Source organism: Staurois parvus, unplaced genomic scaffold (assembly GCF_062004578.1).
Source record: "Staurois parvus isolate SC_StPar_1 unplaced genomic scaffold, SC_StPar_1.0 ptg000287l, whole genome shotgun sequence".
NCBI lineage: Eukaryota > Metazoa > Chordata > Amphibia > Anura > Ranidae > Staurois > Staurois parvus.
The window spans coordinates 15,717,722-15,737,668 of NW_028318083.1; the positions used below are offsets into that span (position 1 = coordinate 15,717,722).

Genomic DNA, 19,947 nt, shown 5'->3' on the forward strand with positions numbered 1-19,947 from the left:
GTTACAGCTTATGGCTTGTTTGAAGTGCTGTCAATAGAACTTTTTGTGTTGCTATATTTTTAAGTGGTTTTAGTCTTTTATCTTTTTATATAAATAAAAAATATTGGCACCCCTGCATTTCTGTCAGATGATGCAACACTTCACCCACAAAACTGTTGCAATTGCAAACGTTTAGGCATTCTTATGTTTATTTCGTTTGTATTTGTATGACACAAAAAAATTGGAGAAACAAAAAGCCAAATTTTACACATTCCACCCAAAACCCCAAAGATGGACTGGTCAAAATTATTGGCATCTTCTCAAAATTGTAAGAAATAATTGCATTCCAAATTTGTTATGCTCCTTTAATTTGTAATTGTGTGTACAAAAATGCTTTGTATGAGCGTTTTTTTTCTGCCAACGGAACTGGTGTGTTTTTTTGTTTTTTTTTAAAGCCCAGTATGCATGGAACCCTAGTCATACAACTGATCAGTACAGTTCCATTAAACTCATCTCTAGCTAAACTGAGCTTGATCACTTCTGTGCACTGTGCGCTTCAGCATGCGCTGGCCCCACTCTGTTATTTTACGTGTTCTACCACTTCATGGCTGAGTTGCTGCTGTTCCCAGTTGCTTCCACTTTTTTATAATACCACTAACAGTTGGCCGTGAAATATTTAGTAGCAAGGAAATTTCATGGATGGACTTATTGCAGAGGTGACAACCTATCATGGTACCACGTTTGAATTCACTGAGCTCCTGAGAGCGACCCATTCTTTGACAAATATTTGTAGAAGCAGTCTGCATGCCTAGGTGCTTGATTTTATACACCTGTGGTCATGCAGGTGATGGAAACACCTGAATCCAATGATTTGGAAGGGTCTCCCAATACTTTTTGGAATACAGTATATTTTGGCCTGCAGCACACAAAAAAACCCCTCAAAAACCATATTAATTATTTGTCAGCTAGCTCTATCTCAGTTTTAGTGCCTCCTAACTGTAAATATGTCTGGGCCAGTGTGTTTTGGTGTTCTATGACCATTATTTTTTTTTTTTTTGTTAACTAACTTTCCCTCATATACATATCACCCAGAGGTGAAGGGTAGGCGACAACACACAGTAGAAGACCAACCCCTCATAATGTACAGAGAACCATAACTCAGTAAAGCTACTTGCCTACATGTGTGAAGTTAACTGCCTACAGAACGTACTCACCTTTAATTGTTTCTTCAACAACTTCTACCACTCGATCAATCTGTTGAACCTATAAAGTGAACAAGACAAAGATGTAAGTTTTGAAATGCTCTTTTTGACAACTAAAAATATATTGTGTGCATTTGCATGATGTGTTATAGCCATATTGTAATAGTGATATTAGATTTACCTACTAAAGTATTACTTTAATCAGTACTTACCTTAATGATTAAAAAAAACACACAAATTAAAGAATGGAGTAAAAGTCAATTCACTTAGAAACTACAAATATACAGATGGTGTATGAATATCTGTACTCTTTGTAGTTGTGATCGATTGTTAAAGTGCATGTGACCCCAACATTTCATATTCCGGATATGTGTCTGTGTTACCATGTACTTTTATGTAAAAGCATCCTGATCTTTTTGCATTGCTTCCCTTGTGTGAAATACCTGGTCATCCTGCCTGTCCTCCTGCTTTCTTATTTCAAACTGACCAGGCCAGGGCATGGAAGCATATCCAACCCAATGTGGTTAGTTTTCTGGGTATGCTGGGGGCACAGCCTACCTGTTCTCCAATGGTCAGACTTGTGCTGACATGCCCCTGCATAGCTAATCACTGTGAAGAACAGTGTACTACAGTTTCTCTGCCTCCTGCTGGCACACTCCCCTGCCATCTCCACCCCCAAGCTCCTTATGCAGCTGAGAACAGAAGCTATGTAAGCGCTTACAAAAAAAGAAAAACATATATTTATGATATATAATATATACATACACACGTTTTGCCTTGCCTTCCTATTTTAAACTGAACAGGTTGTTTTACAAGGTGAGGGTTCATATACAGGGGTTGGACAAAAAAATTGAAACACTACATGATTTGCAGGTGTGAAAGTGACCACATGTTTTGAGCTGAAAGCAGAAGTGATGCAACACTCTTTTGCTTCCACTGTATGATGAGACACCTAGCTAACAGTGGGAAGCCTCACTTTCCTCATTTATTGTGTGTGCTGCTAGTAATACGGAGTCATGAGCTTCAAAGAGGGCAAATCATTGGTGCCCGCTTAGCTGGTGCCTCTGTGACTGAAGTTGCTAATTTATTTGCTGGGTCATGAGATACAGTATCAAAGGTTATGGCAGCATATACAGTTTCCTATGGACACAGCTGATCACGTAATGAGGTAAAAGGCCAATCACAGCGGCCTTTTACCATGTGATCAGCTGTGTCCAATAACACAGCTGATCACAGTGTAAATACAGTTGCCAGTTATCGGCAGCAATTTCCTCATGCTGTGACAGCGTGAAGAAAGTACTGCCAATAACCGGCAGCTGTCACAGAGCAGATCGGCACGGATGATCAGTTCCTTGATGATCAGTGCCCTGCAGTGCCTCCCATCAGTGCAGCCCAGCCGCTGCGCCCATCAGTGCCGCTAGTCAGTGCTGTGAGTCAGTGCCGCCTATCAGTGACCAACATTGCTGCATATCAGTGCAGCATCATCAGTGTCACCTCATTAATGCCCATCAGTGCCACCTCATAAGTGCCGCTTATCAGTGCTGCCTATCCATGCCACCTCATCAGAGCAGCCTTATCAACACATATGAGTGGAGAAAAATTACCTATTTGCAAAATTTTATAAAAGAAATAAAGAAAAACTTTCTTTTTTTCACATTTTTTGCTCTTTTTTGTTCATAGTGCAAAAAATAAAACACCCAGTGGCAATTAAATACCACCAAAAGAAAGCTCTATTTGTGTGAATAAAAATTGATAAAAACGTCATATGGGTACAGTGTTGTATGACCGCGCAATTGTCATTCAAAGTGCGACAGCGCTGAAAGCTGAAAATTGGCCTAGTCACGAAGGGGGTAGAAAATGCCCGGTAGGCAAGTGGTTAAAAGTTAATACATTTCACACAATTCCTGGTTTACTGGTAGTTTTAACATACTGACCAATACTAATCAGGATACACATATATAATATAAAGTATGTAGTAGAAACATTTTTCCTCATACTTGCTGTGGGATGACAGTAACTGGCAAAAGATCCAGGGTGCCACTAATCAAAATACCTTGCCTGCCCACATCACTAGGCATAACCCTGAAAGAGACTTCAGGGTCTAGGCCCTGGACCTGTAATACCAAACACCAAGATGAGTGTCCACACAGAATCCATAGCAACATTACATGCTTTCCCCACGGTGTGAAGTCTGATTACAGCTCCCAAGGTTTTGGCAAACTTGCATGGATCCAGATGAACTGCTTCTATCATTCTATTAGAACACAGTGAAGTGTTTTGAAGAATCCAAATAAAAATAAACTAGTTAAGCTATGAGTGATTTCACTGTAAGTGAGAAGAGGTTTACCACCTTAGGACACTACAAAAAAACTGAATTCACAGACTGGGGTAGGGTTATAGGAGTATGGCAAGAGAGTGTGTCCTCCCCTTGCCATTGTGCAACCACCTAAAAGGTACTAGCCTATAACCCTGGACCTATGAGCATCAAGCCAGTGTCATACTGTACAAATAAGATAGGCATTTCAAATTATTGTGAATTAAAGAGTATCTAAATCCATTTTTTTATCTAGATAGACTGTGGCAGTGGTGAAACCTATATTTTTTTTTATTTTGTGGGGTTTCCTTGCTGGAAAGATTTATCTTCTTTATTTGTCATGATGATCATCATAGACAATGTAAAATTTCAAGTACTGCTAGTGCTATCATCCAATCACGAGGGAAAATCTTCCAATGTAGACAACTATACGGGTGCCAAATGTCTAGGCAGCTATTCTGCCCACATTTTGGGAATATACTGCATCTCTGGGACGGAAAGCAAAAAACAAAATAAATGTGCTACTACTAACAGGACTGTCAGTCGACAAGTGGTTGACAACACTGGGGTTGATTTACTAAAGGCAAATAGGCTGTGCACTGCAAGAGCACTGGAAGTGTAGTTGCTCTAGATCTGAGGGTAACATGCAAGGAAAATTTTAAAAAAAAGTATTTTTGCTTGTGCATTATTAGATGAAAGAAATCAGCGGAGCTTCGCCTTATTTCAGAGCTTCCCCTCGGATCTCAAGAGATGGCACTTCCAGTGCACCTGAAGTGCTCTTGCAGTGCACAGTATATTTACCTTTAGTAAATCAACCCCACTGTCATTTTACCCATTTACCCCAGCCCCCAACCCAGTTATACTCTGTTTCAAAGAACACCCTGCACCGGAAAAATACCAGGAGATCTTACAGGAAGCAATGAAGAGCACCCTCCTCTTTGTGTAACAGTGCTTGGGCCTAAAGAATGGCTACTAGGTCTAAGCATTGCAACATGGGAGGAAGTCAAGCTCTCCACAATATTGAGAGCACAGGATATTTTTCAGAAGCTGCAACAGAAGAAGCAGCAGCACTGGGTGGGAGCTGGACAGGCGAGTAGAAGGTGGTTGGGTGGTGGGCTTTAAAGATATCCTCCCACTATGCCCTGAAAGTTCAAGGTGACAGGGCACCTTTAAATCTCCCAGCAACATGTAAATAAAACTCTGTGTAGCCCTAGCCTCAATCAGAATCTGATGATCAATAAAACTTTCAGGGCAAACCACACAGAAAATGTACTTGAGCTAAAATTATTGAAGACAAACAAATAGCTTTACAGCTATAGTCTCGGCATATATAATTAAAAACTAACAAAAATCAGGTTCATAATACATTTTCTTTACTAAGTCAATTACTATCACAAAATACTAAAAAAAAAAATCCTTCAATTTGCTGAATAATTGAATTTGTCCAGTAACTAGCAGATTTAAATGAGTGTGCTACTAAAATGTGCTACTGTATACTAACCAGCTGCTCAACCTTTAGGCACAGAGGAAAAATTAAAAAAAAAAAAAAATTTCAAGATTTGTCACAACTGTGTTTCTTTAGAGCCTGTTTTCCTAAAGTCTTTTGTCATAACCTCAAGCAAAACTATGATTTCCAATGTTGTATTCTCTGTTTAAATACATTTTTCCATTGAAAGGACTAAACTATTTGAAGTGGAAGCCCCCTCTGGTAGGTTCTGCTGCACAAGGCCTGGCAAGCTTTTTAAGCAAGTGACAATTAGCTTGGCTGCACTCCTTGAGATAAGTGGATGCCCTGCATGATCCCACTATTCCTTAAAGCATTAAAGCAAGTCATGGCACCAAAGAGCAGCAGTCACAAATAGCTTGCAAGTTGAAAGCTTTCCCCTCAAATAATCAGAACTACATTTGTTCCATTTGGTTTAGAGGGTTGTTTCACTTGTTGAAAACCTCACTTGCATCAATTTTAATTAAACAGCTTACTTCTCCTGAAATTGTATGCGTGTCTGTGTTCATTTTCACTTCTCTGCTCTATAATTTTGAGGTTTAAGTCACCAGCAGAGAACAGAAAATGTATTATTGTATATGAGTGCCATGGAAACAGATGGCTTAAGAAAATGATTCACTGCTGCATTAAAGCAGCCAAAAATTCTTTTGATTGTGCAAGGGTCACCGTTGAAGGAGTATTTTTTAACCACTAGACAGTTCAGCTTAACCTAAAATTTTAACAGCTCTGCATTGTAGAAATAAAGATTGTAAAAAGATACAGGATAAAAAAAAAAAAAAAGTATTTTTTTTTCCACAAGCCTTTCACAATGGAATACAAATGCCCAATTCTAAAGACCGAAGACTCAAACAGAATCACAGAAAGTTTTCTTTCTGAGCTCCAAAGATGGTTTCTATACAGAAAAATATTGGGAACAAGATAAAATGATCATGAAAATATTTCAGCTGTCCAGCAAAACAAAATTTATTAGCAATTGCGTTTTTGTTAATAAAGCATATATGACAAATGTTATTATGTGAAATATCTATACAGTGGGTATAGAAAAGAATCATCTCCCTTTAAAACAATCACATTTTGTTGCTTTTCAGCCTGAAATCAAGACAGACACAGTTTTTTTTTTATCCAGCTGTATTTGTTCAGTGCAACTTATAACATCAGAGTGAAAGATAAAAAAAAAAAAAAAAAAAAAAAAAGAAAAATTTCACAAACAGAATCACTGAGGAAAATGATCAAACCCTTGTGTCAGTATTTTGCTGAACCACCTTTTGCTTTGATTACAGCCTTTAGTCTGTTGGGATAAGTCTCTACTAACTTTGTACATCTAGACTTTGTAATATTTACCCACTCTTCTTTGCAGAACTGCTCAAGTTCAGGTAAATTTGATGGTGACCTTTTGTGGACTGCAGTCTTCAAGTCATTCCACAGATTTTCAATTAAAGTCAGGGCTCTGACTAGGCCATGCAAGGACATGGACATTTTTTTCTTCAACCACTATGTGGTCATTTGTGCTGTGTGCTTTGGGTCATTGTTATGTTGGAAGGTAAACCTGCTTCCCATTGACAACTTTCTGGCAGAGGGCAGTAGATTTTCCTGAAGAATTTGAAGAAGTACTTTGCCCTATCCATTTTTCCTTCTATCCTGATAAGTGCTCCAGTCCCTGCTGCAGAGAGACACCAATAACAGGATATTACCACCTGCACGCTTTACTGTAGGAATGATGTTATTTGGATGGGGAGCTGTATTGGATTTCCGCCAGACATATCATTCAGTGTTGAGGCCAAATAATTCAATTTTAGTCTCATCGGACCATAACACCTTTTTCCATGTGGTCTCAGAACCTTTTGATGGTGCATTCTGGCAAAGCTCAGTCGTGACTGCATGTCGGCCTTTCTTGAGGATTGGCTTTTTTCTCTCAAACCACCCATATAAGCCACATTTGTGAAGAATTTGTGATAGTGTTGTCACATGCACACAATGACCTCTCTTTGTCAAATTCCTGCAACGGTTTCAGAGCTGCTGTAGGCCTCTTGGTAGCTGCTCTGACAGGTGTTCCTTCTTGCTCTTTCATCCAGTTTTGACGTTCTGATCCAGGGAGGGTCTGTGTTGTACCAAATATCTTCTACTTCTTAACAACAGACTTCACGGTACTTCTAGGCATTGATAAAGAATTTTAAATTTATTTGTATCCATCTCCTGACTTGTGTATGTCTACAACTTTATCCCAGAGATCTTTTGGCAGTGCCTCGCCACCCATAGTTGATTGTTTGCTTCAGTTGCTCTAGCAGGGACAGAGATGCTCCAGGAAAGCTCTTTTTATGCTGGACTAATCAAAATGAGCACAGTGGATACCAGCTGAAAGTCAAATGGCTTTGTGTGCCATTGAGAAGGTGATTAGCTACACCTGAGTTTACAAAGCATTTTTTTTTTGGGGGGGGGGGGGGGATCCTTTATCCAACTCAGTGATTCTGTTTTTGAATTTTTTAAATAAAATTTCTGACATGTTGGTGTTATATCTTTCACTTGGATGTTATAAGTTGGATTTAGTAAATACAGCTGGATAAAAAAAACTGTCTTCATTCCAGGTAGAAAAGCAACAAAATGTGATTATTTTAAAGGGGATGATCCTGTTCTACACACACTTACCTAATGTAAATAATTTCAACTAGGACAGTCAACACCAGCATGAGGCACACTTCTCATTAAAGTGTTACTAAACCCACAACAGTAAAATCAGTCTGTATATGTAATAAATCATGCTGGTTATACTCACTGTGGAACCTAAGGGGTTAATCATCTGCATTGTGTAAAAATGCTGCTTGATCCTTACTTCTTTGATCCTCCCCTTCTTCCAGTGCCCCCCTCTTGTCTCTTGATAAGACATTGTGTGCAGTCACTCTGCACATGCTCAGTTTGGTGTGTATTGCTAAAGAGGGTTGGTTTTTTTTTTGGGGGGGGGGGGGGAGGGGGGAGTGCATGTGATCAGCACAGGGCCATTCAGCACTGTCCTGCAACCTCCTAGAGCAGAATGAAAACTCCTCAACCAAGCTTTAACCAGTACTCTGCTGGATACTGATAGAAGTCACAAGACTGCTCTAACTGCTGAAGAGAAAAGGTATTAGCAATTTATATTTACTAAAATAATTGCACTTCCATGTTCTGTGTACTGTGGGAGACAGATATAGTGAATGCAGGGTCCTGGGTTTAGGAACAATTTAAAAGTATGGTCCCTTGTGCCTTCTGTGTGTATGTATAATATATTTAGAATGTCCTGGGCAGCAAGCAGTGATACCAGGATCGTGGCTGATCCTGGATAACTTTTTTTTTTTTTTAAAGCTAATTATTTGCTTTTCTGTAAAAATAATCTGGGGGGGGGGGGCTGTAAGCACAGAGACCTCACCTTTCTGTTCTTCCTGGGCTATCTTGTACCACCTAGGACCCCAGGATCATGGTAAGTGGTTGAATTGGCTGCCCACAGAAAAGACCAAGGAGCATTTGTTCCCCAAATATTTTCTGTGATGAATTAAGTCAAAAGCGACAATTTTGTCACTTCTGGTTTCAGTGCTGTCATTCCCTGGCGAAGCAGCTGATCAAACAGATTTGTTTTTGATCAGCTGCCTTGGAAGGTAAGGGAGACATCAGGGGTCAATGCTCAGGCACAAGCACAAATGAGCAGGAAGGTAAAGCCTGCATATGTAAACAGCGATAACACCACAAGTACAAGGTATCATCATGAATGGTGGGAGCAATAATTCCCTTAGCTCATGTTTAACCCTAAACCGATAACCTGTAAAGCAGGGGGTTGGCAAGCCATCAAACGCAATATACTTGTCAATTGTGGGCGACCGACGGGTAGATAGCAAACAGTACCCTACTTTGCCATTTTTTCCCCCCATAATACGCTGCTCCCATCTTCACTGCAGAGCGGAGAGCAGGAGGCAGCATAGTACTGGATGGAGGGCGGGAGCGGGAGCTGCTTAACTGAAACCTTTTGCGTTAACCAGCAGGCGATTGGTTGCTAGAATACTGGGCGGATCTAGCAACCAATCACTAGCTTGTTAATAGGAAAACTTGACTTCGGCTCCTTCCCGCCATCCAGTGCTGTGCTGCCTCCCGCTATCCTGTACACCTGTATAAGGTACAAAAATAGTAGGCAAGGTCATGACCAAAGAGGCAAAAGGTCAGACCAAACAGATGACATGGATAAGGCAAGGATCATAAAAGGGTATTCATGGGTACAAGACCCTAGGAACAGATACTCGGAGAGGTCTTTGCTTTGGCAACTCCCAAGTGCACTGAGCACATTTAAATGTCTTTCCAAGACATGACTTGAGAGAAGTGTCCAGCAGCACATCTCAGCAAGGAGAGTATAAGAAAGTCTATATATGTAGACTGAAATAAAACTACAACAGTTTTCCGGGGCTTTAGAAAGGGGTTGTGCAGATGAACAGGAATCATGTATGGGACCTAGGTGAAAAACAGCAGACTGATCCTGCAGAGACTCAGCTGCAACATGAACAGCTGCAGAGAGTGACACAGTTTGGTTCTGGAGACAGCAAACTGTGACACTGTACTTTACACCTGCCATCTCATGTTGTCAGATACATCAGGCATGCATACAGTTGTGTACAAGCCTTGATCAACACAAGATTATACACAAGTGAGAATTTGTGAAAGATGAAAGTTTAAAGAAGTTTGCCAAAATGAATTAAGGTCATTACTTTTGATACTCGCAATGCACAGCTGAGGAAATCAAATTTTGTTTTCTTATCCTAGCCACATCAGCTGCACTTTCCCCAACTGACCTTGGTTACAGATTTACAATACTGCTTCAGAGACAAATTATCTGGGCAGAGCACTGAAAATGAAAAATGTTTTTTAATGTTTCTTTAATCTATACAACTGCAAAAAGCATACTATTACAAAACAAAATCATATTTAGAATAGAAGCTTTATCTGCAACAAATGTTCAAAGCCAAAAGAAACAAATTTGGTTTAACCAACTAGATTAACACAAATCTCTTATCACGGGCTGAAGAAATTATTTGTTCACAAAGAATTAGTCTATAGAAAATTAGGGTATCCATAGGCCTCTACAAGCAGTTGGGTATAAATACATGACCTAACCTCTCTCTGGCACCTCCATAGTCGATCTGGTCATGAACACCATCATTCAACTCAGACAAACCTATATGTTTTTTTCAATATAAACCAGCGCAAAACACAAACTACCTCACAACAATAAGTGAGCAATAATGAATAATAACCATTACATTTTGGTAGAATCTTCAATGCTTATAGTGATCCTTCCACCATCCACCAGTGCAAAAACCAACATGAACCGCACTCACCAGATAATAGTGAGTATAATGCCTTTCAGGATTATTTAGGGCTACTGGACCCCCTTTAAGACCTCCACTATTTTCCACCTCTGAGATATGGATATTCCTCCAATTGTTCCCCTCGCTAACTCCACCAAGTTCCAGGAAGGAAAAAAGACTAATAGTGTGATAGTGTTATACCTCTTACTTAAAATTTACTTTAAGCCAGACCACTCACATTTTAAAAGATAATAACCAGCACTTATTGTAGATAAAAAACGAAATTCCACAGATCTTATAGCAGGACCTCACAGCCTTGTTCACAACAGGATGACAGACTCCAAAGAAAAAACTTCCTCCACGAAGCAAAATGGCCACTTGGAACGCACCGCTCGGCGTGCGTTCCACTCACCGGAAATGACGTAGGACGTGGGGACGACCAAAGTTTTTTCTTTCAGTTTGGTTTGTATTGCTAGAGTGTTTTTTTTTTCTTGGGAGAGTGCATGTGATCAGCACAGGGACAATCAGCACTGTCCAGACAGAGGTCAAGGGGGTCCTGCAACCTCCTAGAGCAGAATGGAAACTACTCATCCAAGCTTTAACATGTTCTCAGCTGGACACTGATAGAAGTCACAAGACTGCTCTAACTGCTGATGAGAAAAGGTATTTAGCAGTTTATATTTACTAAAATAATTACATTTCCAAGTAGTGTGTACTATGGGAGGCCAGATAGAGTGAATGCAGGGTCCTGGGTTTAGTAACACTATTTTTATTTTATTTACTTCAGGTACCTATATAGCGCCGTCAATTTACACAGAGCTTTACATACACACACACACACACACACACACAGTACATTCACACCAGTCCCTAACCCTCAAGAGGTGTACAATCTAAGGTCCTTAACTTACATTCATACATACACCTACTAGGGTCAATTTAGACAGGATTCTTTGGAGTGTGGGAGGAAACTGGAGTACCTGGAGGAAACCCACACAGGCACAGGGAGAAAATGCCAACTCCAGGCAGGTGGTGCCGTGGTTGGGATTCAAACCAACGATCCTAGTACTGCCAGGCGGAAGTGCTAACCATTTAGCCACAATGCTGCCCGACTTTCTAAGCCAGACTTTCTAAATTTGTTAATTTAATCCAAATACATTCAACCAAGGGAGTTGGGGGCTCCAAATAGAGAATGTGGAATCTTTTTTTTATAGGTAGGCTTAAAGAAGCCTACTCTATGTAAACTGCAAGGATTTTAACAACCTTTGCATAGAAGAATCCTACTTGTTTCTGTTCACCTATGATGACTAACCTGTGTAAAAAAAGATTTATATACTTGACCATTTTTCAGCCCACACCGGTCAGGGAGTGGGTTGAAAATGGAGTCTCAGCCAGTGGAGGGAGTAGGGGAGAGGTGGGAGAACTAACAGTGGCTGGGACTTGAGCACCTATGTGTGATGTCACCGCTTTAGTGATTTTCCTCTCTCCCCTGCAGTCACTGCTGGCTGACACAGGGGATAACATGACCTTGCAAAGAACTAAAGCACTCCAAACACTAAAATATTTAGAGAAGATATGGATATTAGTAAATGGAAAAAATATGCACCAGGGCATCTGTGGGAAGATATGCTACAGAAAACTGCCCTTTTGTAAGCAAAATCTTCAGAAACAAAAACCCCTTAATACATTTGTGTTATCATCAAAAATGTTTGGCACTATAGCTAAAGAGCCCAAATCATTTTTCTAGTCTAAAAGTGAATTACCAACAGCACTGCTATCGAGCAAATGTATGGAGAACTGATACGAAAGTGCTGTTCCTGCATGTGCCAAATACTGTATATACTATGTGAAGGACATTCGCACTTACTTAAGCAATTTGAATTTTATACTGTGGCTCCTCCTGAAGTTCTGTGAGTGCCTCTCTTTTCTTCAAAGACTATTACATGATGAAAATGGCAGAGAAAATAAATACCAAAGACATTAATGCATTAAGCATTTCTAAGTGTAGGCACCTAGTGTTGACCTCCAGTTCGTGTTAGTCTTCCAAATTATTCCCTTGATTTATGGGCTCAGGTAGCACATGATGTCTCACAGCACGTTATCCTCTGAAAAAGCCATGCAATGCTGCAAAACACAGGGACTGGGGGATGGGAATTTTTCTTAGGAAGAGGTCAAAGGAATAATAGTGGAAAAGGAAAAGAAGAGAGAAGATATGAATGTCTAAAAGTGGTAGTACCAGAGAGGAAATTAAGTTTTAAGCTACTAGCAGGAGTAAAATATAAGTACATAAAAAAAACAGAAAAATGGAAATAGAAAGGATAAGAGAAAAAGGAGTGAGATAGTATAATAAGCAAGATCACGCTTGTACCTCTTCCCAAAAGATATGGGGTGTGACAAACCAAGATCATGCTTGTACCTCTTCCCAGAAGGTATGGGGTGTGACAAACCAAGATCAAACCAAGATCATGCTTGTACCTCTTCCCAGAAGGTATGGGGTGTGACAAAACAGAAGCACACACAATATTTTAGATAAAAAATGTGAATTAAGGCCAACTTTTTAAAGACCCAGACTAAACCATGAGCACCTGGATAGAAATGGACGAATGTCTGTTAACATTCGCTTACATCTAAGTTCTTCACATGGGGCAAAAAAATTGAAAAGGTTTCCTTGCGTTTATTTTTTTGTTCCGGCAGACAAAAACAGATGTAAACAAATGTAGTCTATTTAGATCGGTTTTTGGGCAAGAAACATATTTTTTGTTTATACTTTTGTCCACCATGACTATTTTCTACAACAATTAACAAATGTGCAGTGATAAAGAAAAATGGGCGCAATTCGATGAGAAGAGTGGCCTTCAGGCAGCGTTATGTCTCTTGCTATGTATGGGTGGCTTAAACTGAGTGACTCCAGTGAGGTGATCGGAGTGTTGCCTTTTTGCGTTTCATTACATTGTGTATGGAGCTTGGATAGACTCCTTGGGTCAGCACCTGGTATCTGCAGTGAGGGAAACTAAAAAGACTTTTGAGTGGTGGTTTTGATTAAGATCTCCCAACTAAGGCCACATACACAATGGAATTGTAGCCTGGAAGGCACAGCTACAGCATGTAGCCTCACTGCCTGCAGCATGTCAGTCTATGACAGACTAAAAGCTGTCCTGAGTGGTACTAATATTTTAGGCTGAATACCTGAAAACACAAGTCTATATTCTGGTCATTTGTCACTGGAAGCATACAGCCCTAAACATTATTACTACTCAGTACAGCTGCTCTCAAACTTTTAGGCTAGGTTCGCACCTATGCAAGTTGCGTTTGAGCGGTTTCTGCATTGCGCTTTTGCACATGTTTTGGGGTTTATCTTTCATGTTTTTTCTTGTTGCTAGTCAGATTTAAAACACAAACACAGCAAAAAAACAATACAAGCTTTTCTGCAGCATTTCCATTGAAGTCTATAGAACCAAAAACACAACTTTTTGCGTTCAAAAATGTCCCTGCCACTTTCCAAAAAACTCACCAGGTGAACAAGTCCCATAGGAAATCATGTTAAATGGATTGTACTGCATTTCTGAAAATGCAAAACACTGCAGAAAATGCTTAGGTTTGAACCTAGGGTTACAGGCTGCTGACAGTGGGATTAGATGGTGCACCTGTGTCTTCTGCCAGCATGAATAATGATGGAATTTCAGGCAAAGGAGCTCTACGCTGAGTGTGCCTGAGATAGAAAAGAGGCATGAGAAAAGCTGATGTATAGCAATATAAACTGAAGATGGATGTATAAACTGATGTAAAAAGATTCAGTTTTTGTAATGACTAGTTTTTTGCGGTAAAACTGATGAGGCTTGTGAAAAAGGACTCTTAAAAATTGTAAATAAACATTTGAATGACATTATGAAGGGTCAGACTAAAAAATAATAGTAAGGTATGTCACTATTTATTATGCTGTATGAAAGCAAATCAAAATTAAATCATGCCCCCTTCAAATGCCTCTCTAACTTATCAAACACCAGAATGTCAGTGGGAAGTAGAAGCTCTGGCATTTGACTATCCCTTTAAAGACAGGGCAGGCAAAAGTTCTTGTAAAGGGTGCTTAGGCTTGAGTGGAAGTCAAGGCTGGCCAAAGGAACCTCTCCTGAACCCTTAAATTGAAAAACAGGTCATAGGGAATAATGGGTCTCATTGTACAAAGTTCAGTACACCTTTTACAGGACTGTTAGAATGTTGCTGGCTTTAAACACTGTCTAATCCTCAATAGGCAGTAAAAAAAGGCCAAATTCCTCTGAGGTCTGTAGTCCTTTTTTACAATTTGATGGAGAGGGCAGAAGCATACAGAGCTTTGGGCAAAGCTTTCCATAATGAACCATCTACCTTTAGATCAAGCGATGAGAATAGCCATGGAAAGCCTTTGACTTCATGCTGGTGTTAATAAAACCAATCCAGAATTTGTTTGGCCATGTGGAGAGGGCCAGTTTGAGATAATCAAGAAAGATTTACACTTGTGACATTTGGCAGTTATTCTGTCAACTGTTCATCAATCCTTGAAAGTGAGCTTCATTTAATGATCATTGATTCTCTTTATGAATGTAGTTCATTTGGCATATGCTGGGTAGTCTCTTCCAGTGAACACCAATTTGTTTTAACCAGTCCAACAAATTAGGTCACTTTCCTCTTGGCCCTTTTAGAATTCAGCTAGTTCTTTTGTGCTGCTTGCAATACACACTGGTAGTCAGCATAAACAAAATGGCTTAATATCAGAAATGATTTCCACCCAAGAGGCATATGTTATTGTAATTCAATTTAAGAGATTATTTTCTCTCTCTCGGAGAAAGTCCATTTTATATCTTCTTCTTAAGCTAATGGTCATTAAATTCTCAAAGCGATCACCATGTATTAGGAACCCTTTAGGTTTTTGCTTGCCTTCTTACTTCCATAATAATCAGATGAAGAGGAAAATAATTCTAACCTCAGAACACTATAACCCTATATTTGGAACAATTTTCTTCTCCAATCTGCACCATCAGTGTTCCCTAGACCTGCTACCTTTTTAAAATCTAAAACCCCAACCTGTTCCACCCATGCTCTGTGTTCAGGAGGATGACTACTATGCAGGAGATGAAGGTTAACCATGGTCATGAGCAGTCCTGGACACCCAAGTGGCCTCCTGGTATCTACAAGATGTCAGACTCCAAAATGTAAACAAGATAGCTGGTAAAGTAAAAGCCCCACACTGTAGCTTTCAGCACAGAATAACAAAGGAGGCTTGGGAAATAAGGTAGTTCTTATTTATTTCATGTCCTTTCTTCATTTTCTACCATTTTGGCTCAATATGAAAATGCAGGCCATTAAATAACTTTGCAACTGTACAAAACTTATAAGAACGTAAACCCCAAAGATGAACTTTGTTAAAAAGGTTGTAAACTATTTTTTTTCTTTACTAACATAATAACCACGTTATACTCACCTGCTCTGTGGAATGGTCTTGCAAAGAGCAGCCTCAAACCTCCCGCCTGCACTCTTGGCTCTGCCTCTTCTGCATGTGCCACCATACAAAGCCACTTCCTATGGTGGCACACATGCGGGCACACACCTGAGTCCTGCTGTGTGCATGTGCATACACAGACAGCTTGGTTTGGCCCCACCCCCCCACAGGATTTGACTGTCTCTGTGTCCTGTAAGGAGAGGAACACAGACCAGTGCTGTTGCAGACAGGAACAGTGTTAGATTGAGATAGGTAAGTATATAGGGAGGTGGGGAGGTGATGCAAATACTGAGGCATTTTTTTTAACTTAATGCAGGGAATAGATTAGGGTAAAAAATGTGTGGCCTTTAGAACAATTTTTAACTACTTGCACTCCTGAGGATTAACCCCCCTTAATGACTAGGCCTCTTTTTGCTATTCGGCGCTGCACTAATTCAACTGATAATTGTGCGGTCATGCAATGCTGCATCCAAATTAAATTTACGTCCTTTTTTCACACAAATAGAGATTTCTTTCGGTGGTATTTGATCACCTGTGCGCTTATTTTTCACGCTTTAAACAAAAAAGACCAAAAATGTTGAAGAAAAACTATATTTTTTACTTTCAGCTATAAAAAATATATAGTAAATTCAAAGTTAGTTATAAATTTAGGCCAAAATGTATTCTACTCCATGTTTTTGGTAAAAAAAAAATCCCAATAAATGTATATTGATTGCTTTGTGTGAAAGTTATAGTGTCTACAAACTATGGTATAGATACTTCAAGTTACGCCATTTTTTTGCTATACAGCGTTGCGCTAGTTTAACAGACAATTGTGCGGTCATGCAATACGGTACATAAACTAAATTTATGTCCTTTTTTTCATACAAATAGAGCTTTCTTTTGGTGGTATTTCCTCATTTTGGTCATAGAAAATATCCAAAAACTAAAATTTTGCCATAAATTTAGGCCAAAATGTATTCTGCTACATGTTTTTGGTTAAAAAAAAAATCCCAGTAAGTGTATATTTATTGCTTTGTGTGAAAGTTATAGCGTCTACAAACTATGGTACAGATAATGGAATTTACACAGCTTTTACTTTGACTGCCCATCACATTTCTTGAGGTGCTACAATACCAGGATAGTACAAACACCCTCAAATGACCTCTTTTTGGAAAGTAGACACCCTAAGCTATCTGCTGAGAGGCATATTGAGGCCATGTAAGATTTATTTTTTTTGTCCACAAGTTTGTGGAAAATGACAAACTTTTTTTTTTTTTTTTAAGCAAAGTTGTCATTTAAAAGATTTATTTCTCGCACAAGCCATGGGTATATGTGGAATTACACACCAAAATACATTCTGCTACTTCTACAGAGTATGGGGATAACACATGTGTAAGACTTTTTGGGAGCCTAGCCACATACAGGAGACTGAAATCCAATGACCACTTTGAAAGCCTGAAGGTGCGTAACTTCCTCATTTCACTTCCTCAATATCTATCACAGTTTTGAAGGCCCTGACATGCCAGGATAGCACCAAACCCCCTGAAATGAACCCTTTCTGGAAAGTAGACACCCCAAGGAATTAAAAAAGATCACCATCCGCTAGGATAAAATACACGTGTAACAAATCCATCCACCATTGTTATGATCCGTGTAATGGTCTTCTCAAAGGTGAATTCATTTGGATTTCTGATTAAAAAAAACAAAACAGTATCCCCTACTGCTCTTAAAATCTTTTCTGTGAGTTGGATGGAAAATGAACCACAATTTGTTCAACGTACCTTGAAAATACAAAGCCTGGTTAGATTTTTTCTCCTAGATTTACATACAAGTTCCTGTGCCCTAGAGCTCAACTTTCTAGAGTTAATATCACCGTACTGCATCCCACAAGCTTTTTATAGAATAATATATCCTGTGTCTACATTTAAAGCTTTAGTTTTGCTTGTCTACTTATCTTTCAGTCAAGAATCATATGCTTATATTTAAATTTTCATCTCTACAGTAACACATTACTACAACAGCTATGATATTAAAGCATTAGCGAATATGTAAACAATGAGCTTAATACAGGAAACTATGTACTAGCAGATTAAAAACTGTTCTTACCTGAAGCCAATGTTTGGGCCAAAAAAGTATTTTATATTTTTCAACACAGTATTGTGCACATTTCACGGTAACTGCTAAAATTAGATTTTTGTACAAACTGTAAATTCCCTATTCAGGGTCACAGCAATTAATATTCATGAACCAAGGAGGTCAGCCCCTAGGGCAGTGATGGTGAACCTTTTAGAGACCGAGTGCCCAAACTGCAACCCAAAACCCATTTATTTATCGCAAAGTGCCAACTCTGCAATTAAACCTGAATACTGAGGTTTTAGTTTAGAAAAAAATAACTCATATATTAACATCTTTTGTCTTAAAAGAAAAATACAACAGAGCTTTCAATGATACAAACAGCTTTTTAACAGTTCCACGAACCACCAGCACAAGGGGGCAATGTTCCACTGACCACCAGCACAGAGGGGGCAATGTTCCACTGACCACCAGCACAGAGGGGCAATGTTCCACTGACCACCAGCACAGAGGGGCAATGTTCCACTGACCACCAGCACAAAAAGAAAAAAAGGCATTTGAGTGCATTTCCTACCTTGTGGGGCTTCTGCTAAAATAACAGTCCAAAGATCCCAGTCCAAGTCAATATATATATATTTTCTTGGCAGCGCACTGACCACACAAGTCGTGGCTAATGAGTCGTGGCTCATGACGTCATCGACTGGCACCACTACTCCTTTCTGAGCATGCGCATTGGCCCCCATGTGTGCCGTTATCAGATGCTCGGCTGCTAGGGTGATGCTGGGGTGACTTGGCTAGTGTGCCAACAGAGAGGGCTCTGCGTGCCCCTTGGTTCGCCACCACTACCCTAAGGAGCACAACCCCTTTACCTAGACTGCTCAGTTGTAGCAAACAGTACTGCAAAAACAATAGCAATACATACCACAAGAGAGTAGGAAGCTGTGTCCCTCAATAGGCTCTATGAAAAGGATTTTACACCAAGCACAAAACCCCATTTATGCTATCGCCCATTGAGGGACATAGCAATTCATGTTCACTAACCATTAAAGTGGAAGTCCAGGCTAAATCTAATTTTAAATATGATCTGGAGAGGAATGTGTATTCCTGTGTATTCTTAGGGCACTCCAGTCCGGTCACACGATCGGCTCCAACCAACGGCTTTGAGGGAGAGGAGGGACAGATGTCCCATGGTAAGTCTATGGGTGGCATCACAGCTCAGGCATTGCAGATGTTGTAGCTGCTCTCTCCTTGTTTAGTGGCAGCATGCTTTACACCACTGCATCCAACGCTTTCCATTGTACTTGGTGATGTAAGGCTTGGATGCAGCTGCTCGGCCATGGAAACCCATTCCATGAAGCTTTCTAAACACTGTTGTGGTGATCTGAAGGCCACACGAAGTTTGGAGGTCTCCAGCTATTGATTCTGCAGACAGTTGGCGACTTATGCGCACTTCAGCATGCGCTAAACCCTCTCAGTCATTTTACGTGGCTGAGGTGCTGCCACTTTGTTATAATAAAGTTAACCGTGGAATATTTAGTAGCAAGGAAATTTCAAGGATGGACTTATTGCACAGGTGGCAACCTATCACGGTACCACGCTTGAATTAACTGAGATCCTGAGAGTGACCCATTCTTTCACAAATGTTTGTAGAAGCAGTCTTCATGCCTAGGAGTTTGATTTTATACACCTGTGGCCATGTAGGTGATTGGAACACTTCAATCCAATGATTTTGAGGGGTGTCTCAATACTATTGGTAATATAGTGCATCTACACCAATCTATCAGCCTAACCAGGTGACAGACTGTGCAGTACATGTCTGGAAGGACATACCCCTTATGCATTTGGTAAGGGATAATCATGATGCTCATTGCTTCAGTTTTTTGTTTATCAATTATTAGGTGGGAAGGGTCCCCATAAGTCTAAAATTCATTTAGAAGATAAGAGAAGGAAATATGTGGATTAGTGAGGGGAAAAAATAATTTGTGTAGGAGGATATTGGTTACCCTGCATGCAGGCCCCAGATGCTGGGGTTAACTCTGATCTTGCAGAGGTACTGTCTGGACAGTGCTGATTGGCCCTGTGCTGATCACATGCACTCTCCC

General features: G+C 39.9%; 1 protein-coding gene across 3 annotated transcripts in view; it reads right to left on the bottom strand.

Moving 5' to 3' along the window:
• The window catches only part of CDKAL1 (CDKAL1 threonylcarbamoyladenosine tRNA methylthiotransferase), a 951,890-nt gene that overhangs the window by 715,477 nt on the left and 216,466 nt on the right, over positions 1 to 19,947 (bottom strand). For all 3 annotated transcript variants that reach the window (XM_089682258.1, XM_089682259.1, XM_089682260.1), the window contains exon 7: positions 1,194 to 1,242. In XM_089682258.1, coding sequence (XP_089538384.1) covers positions 1,194 to 1,242 — 49 coding nt within the window. The remainder of the gene's footprint in view (positions 1 to 1,193; positions 1,243 to 19,947) is intronic.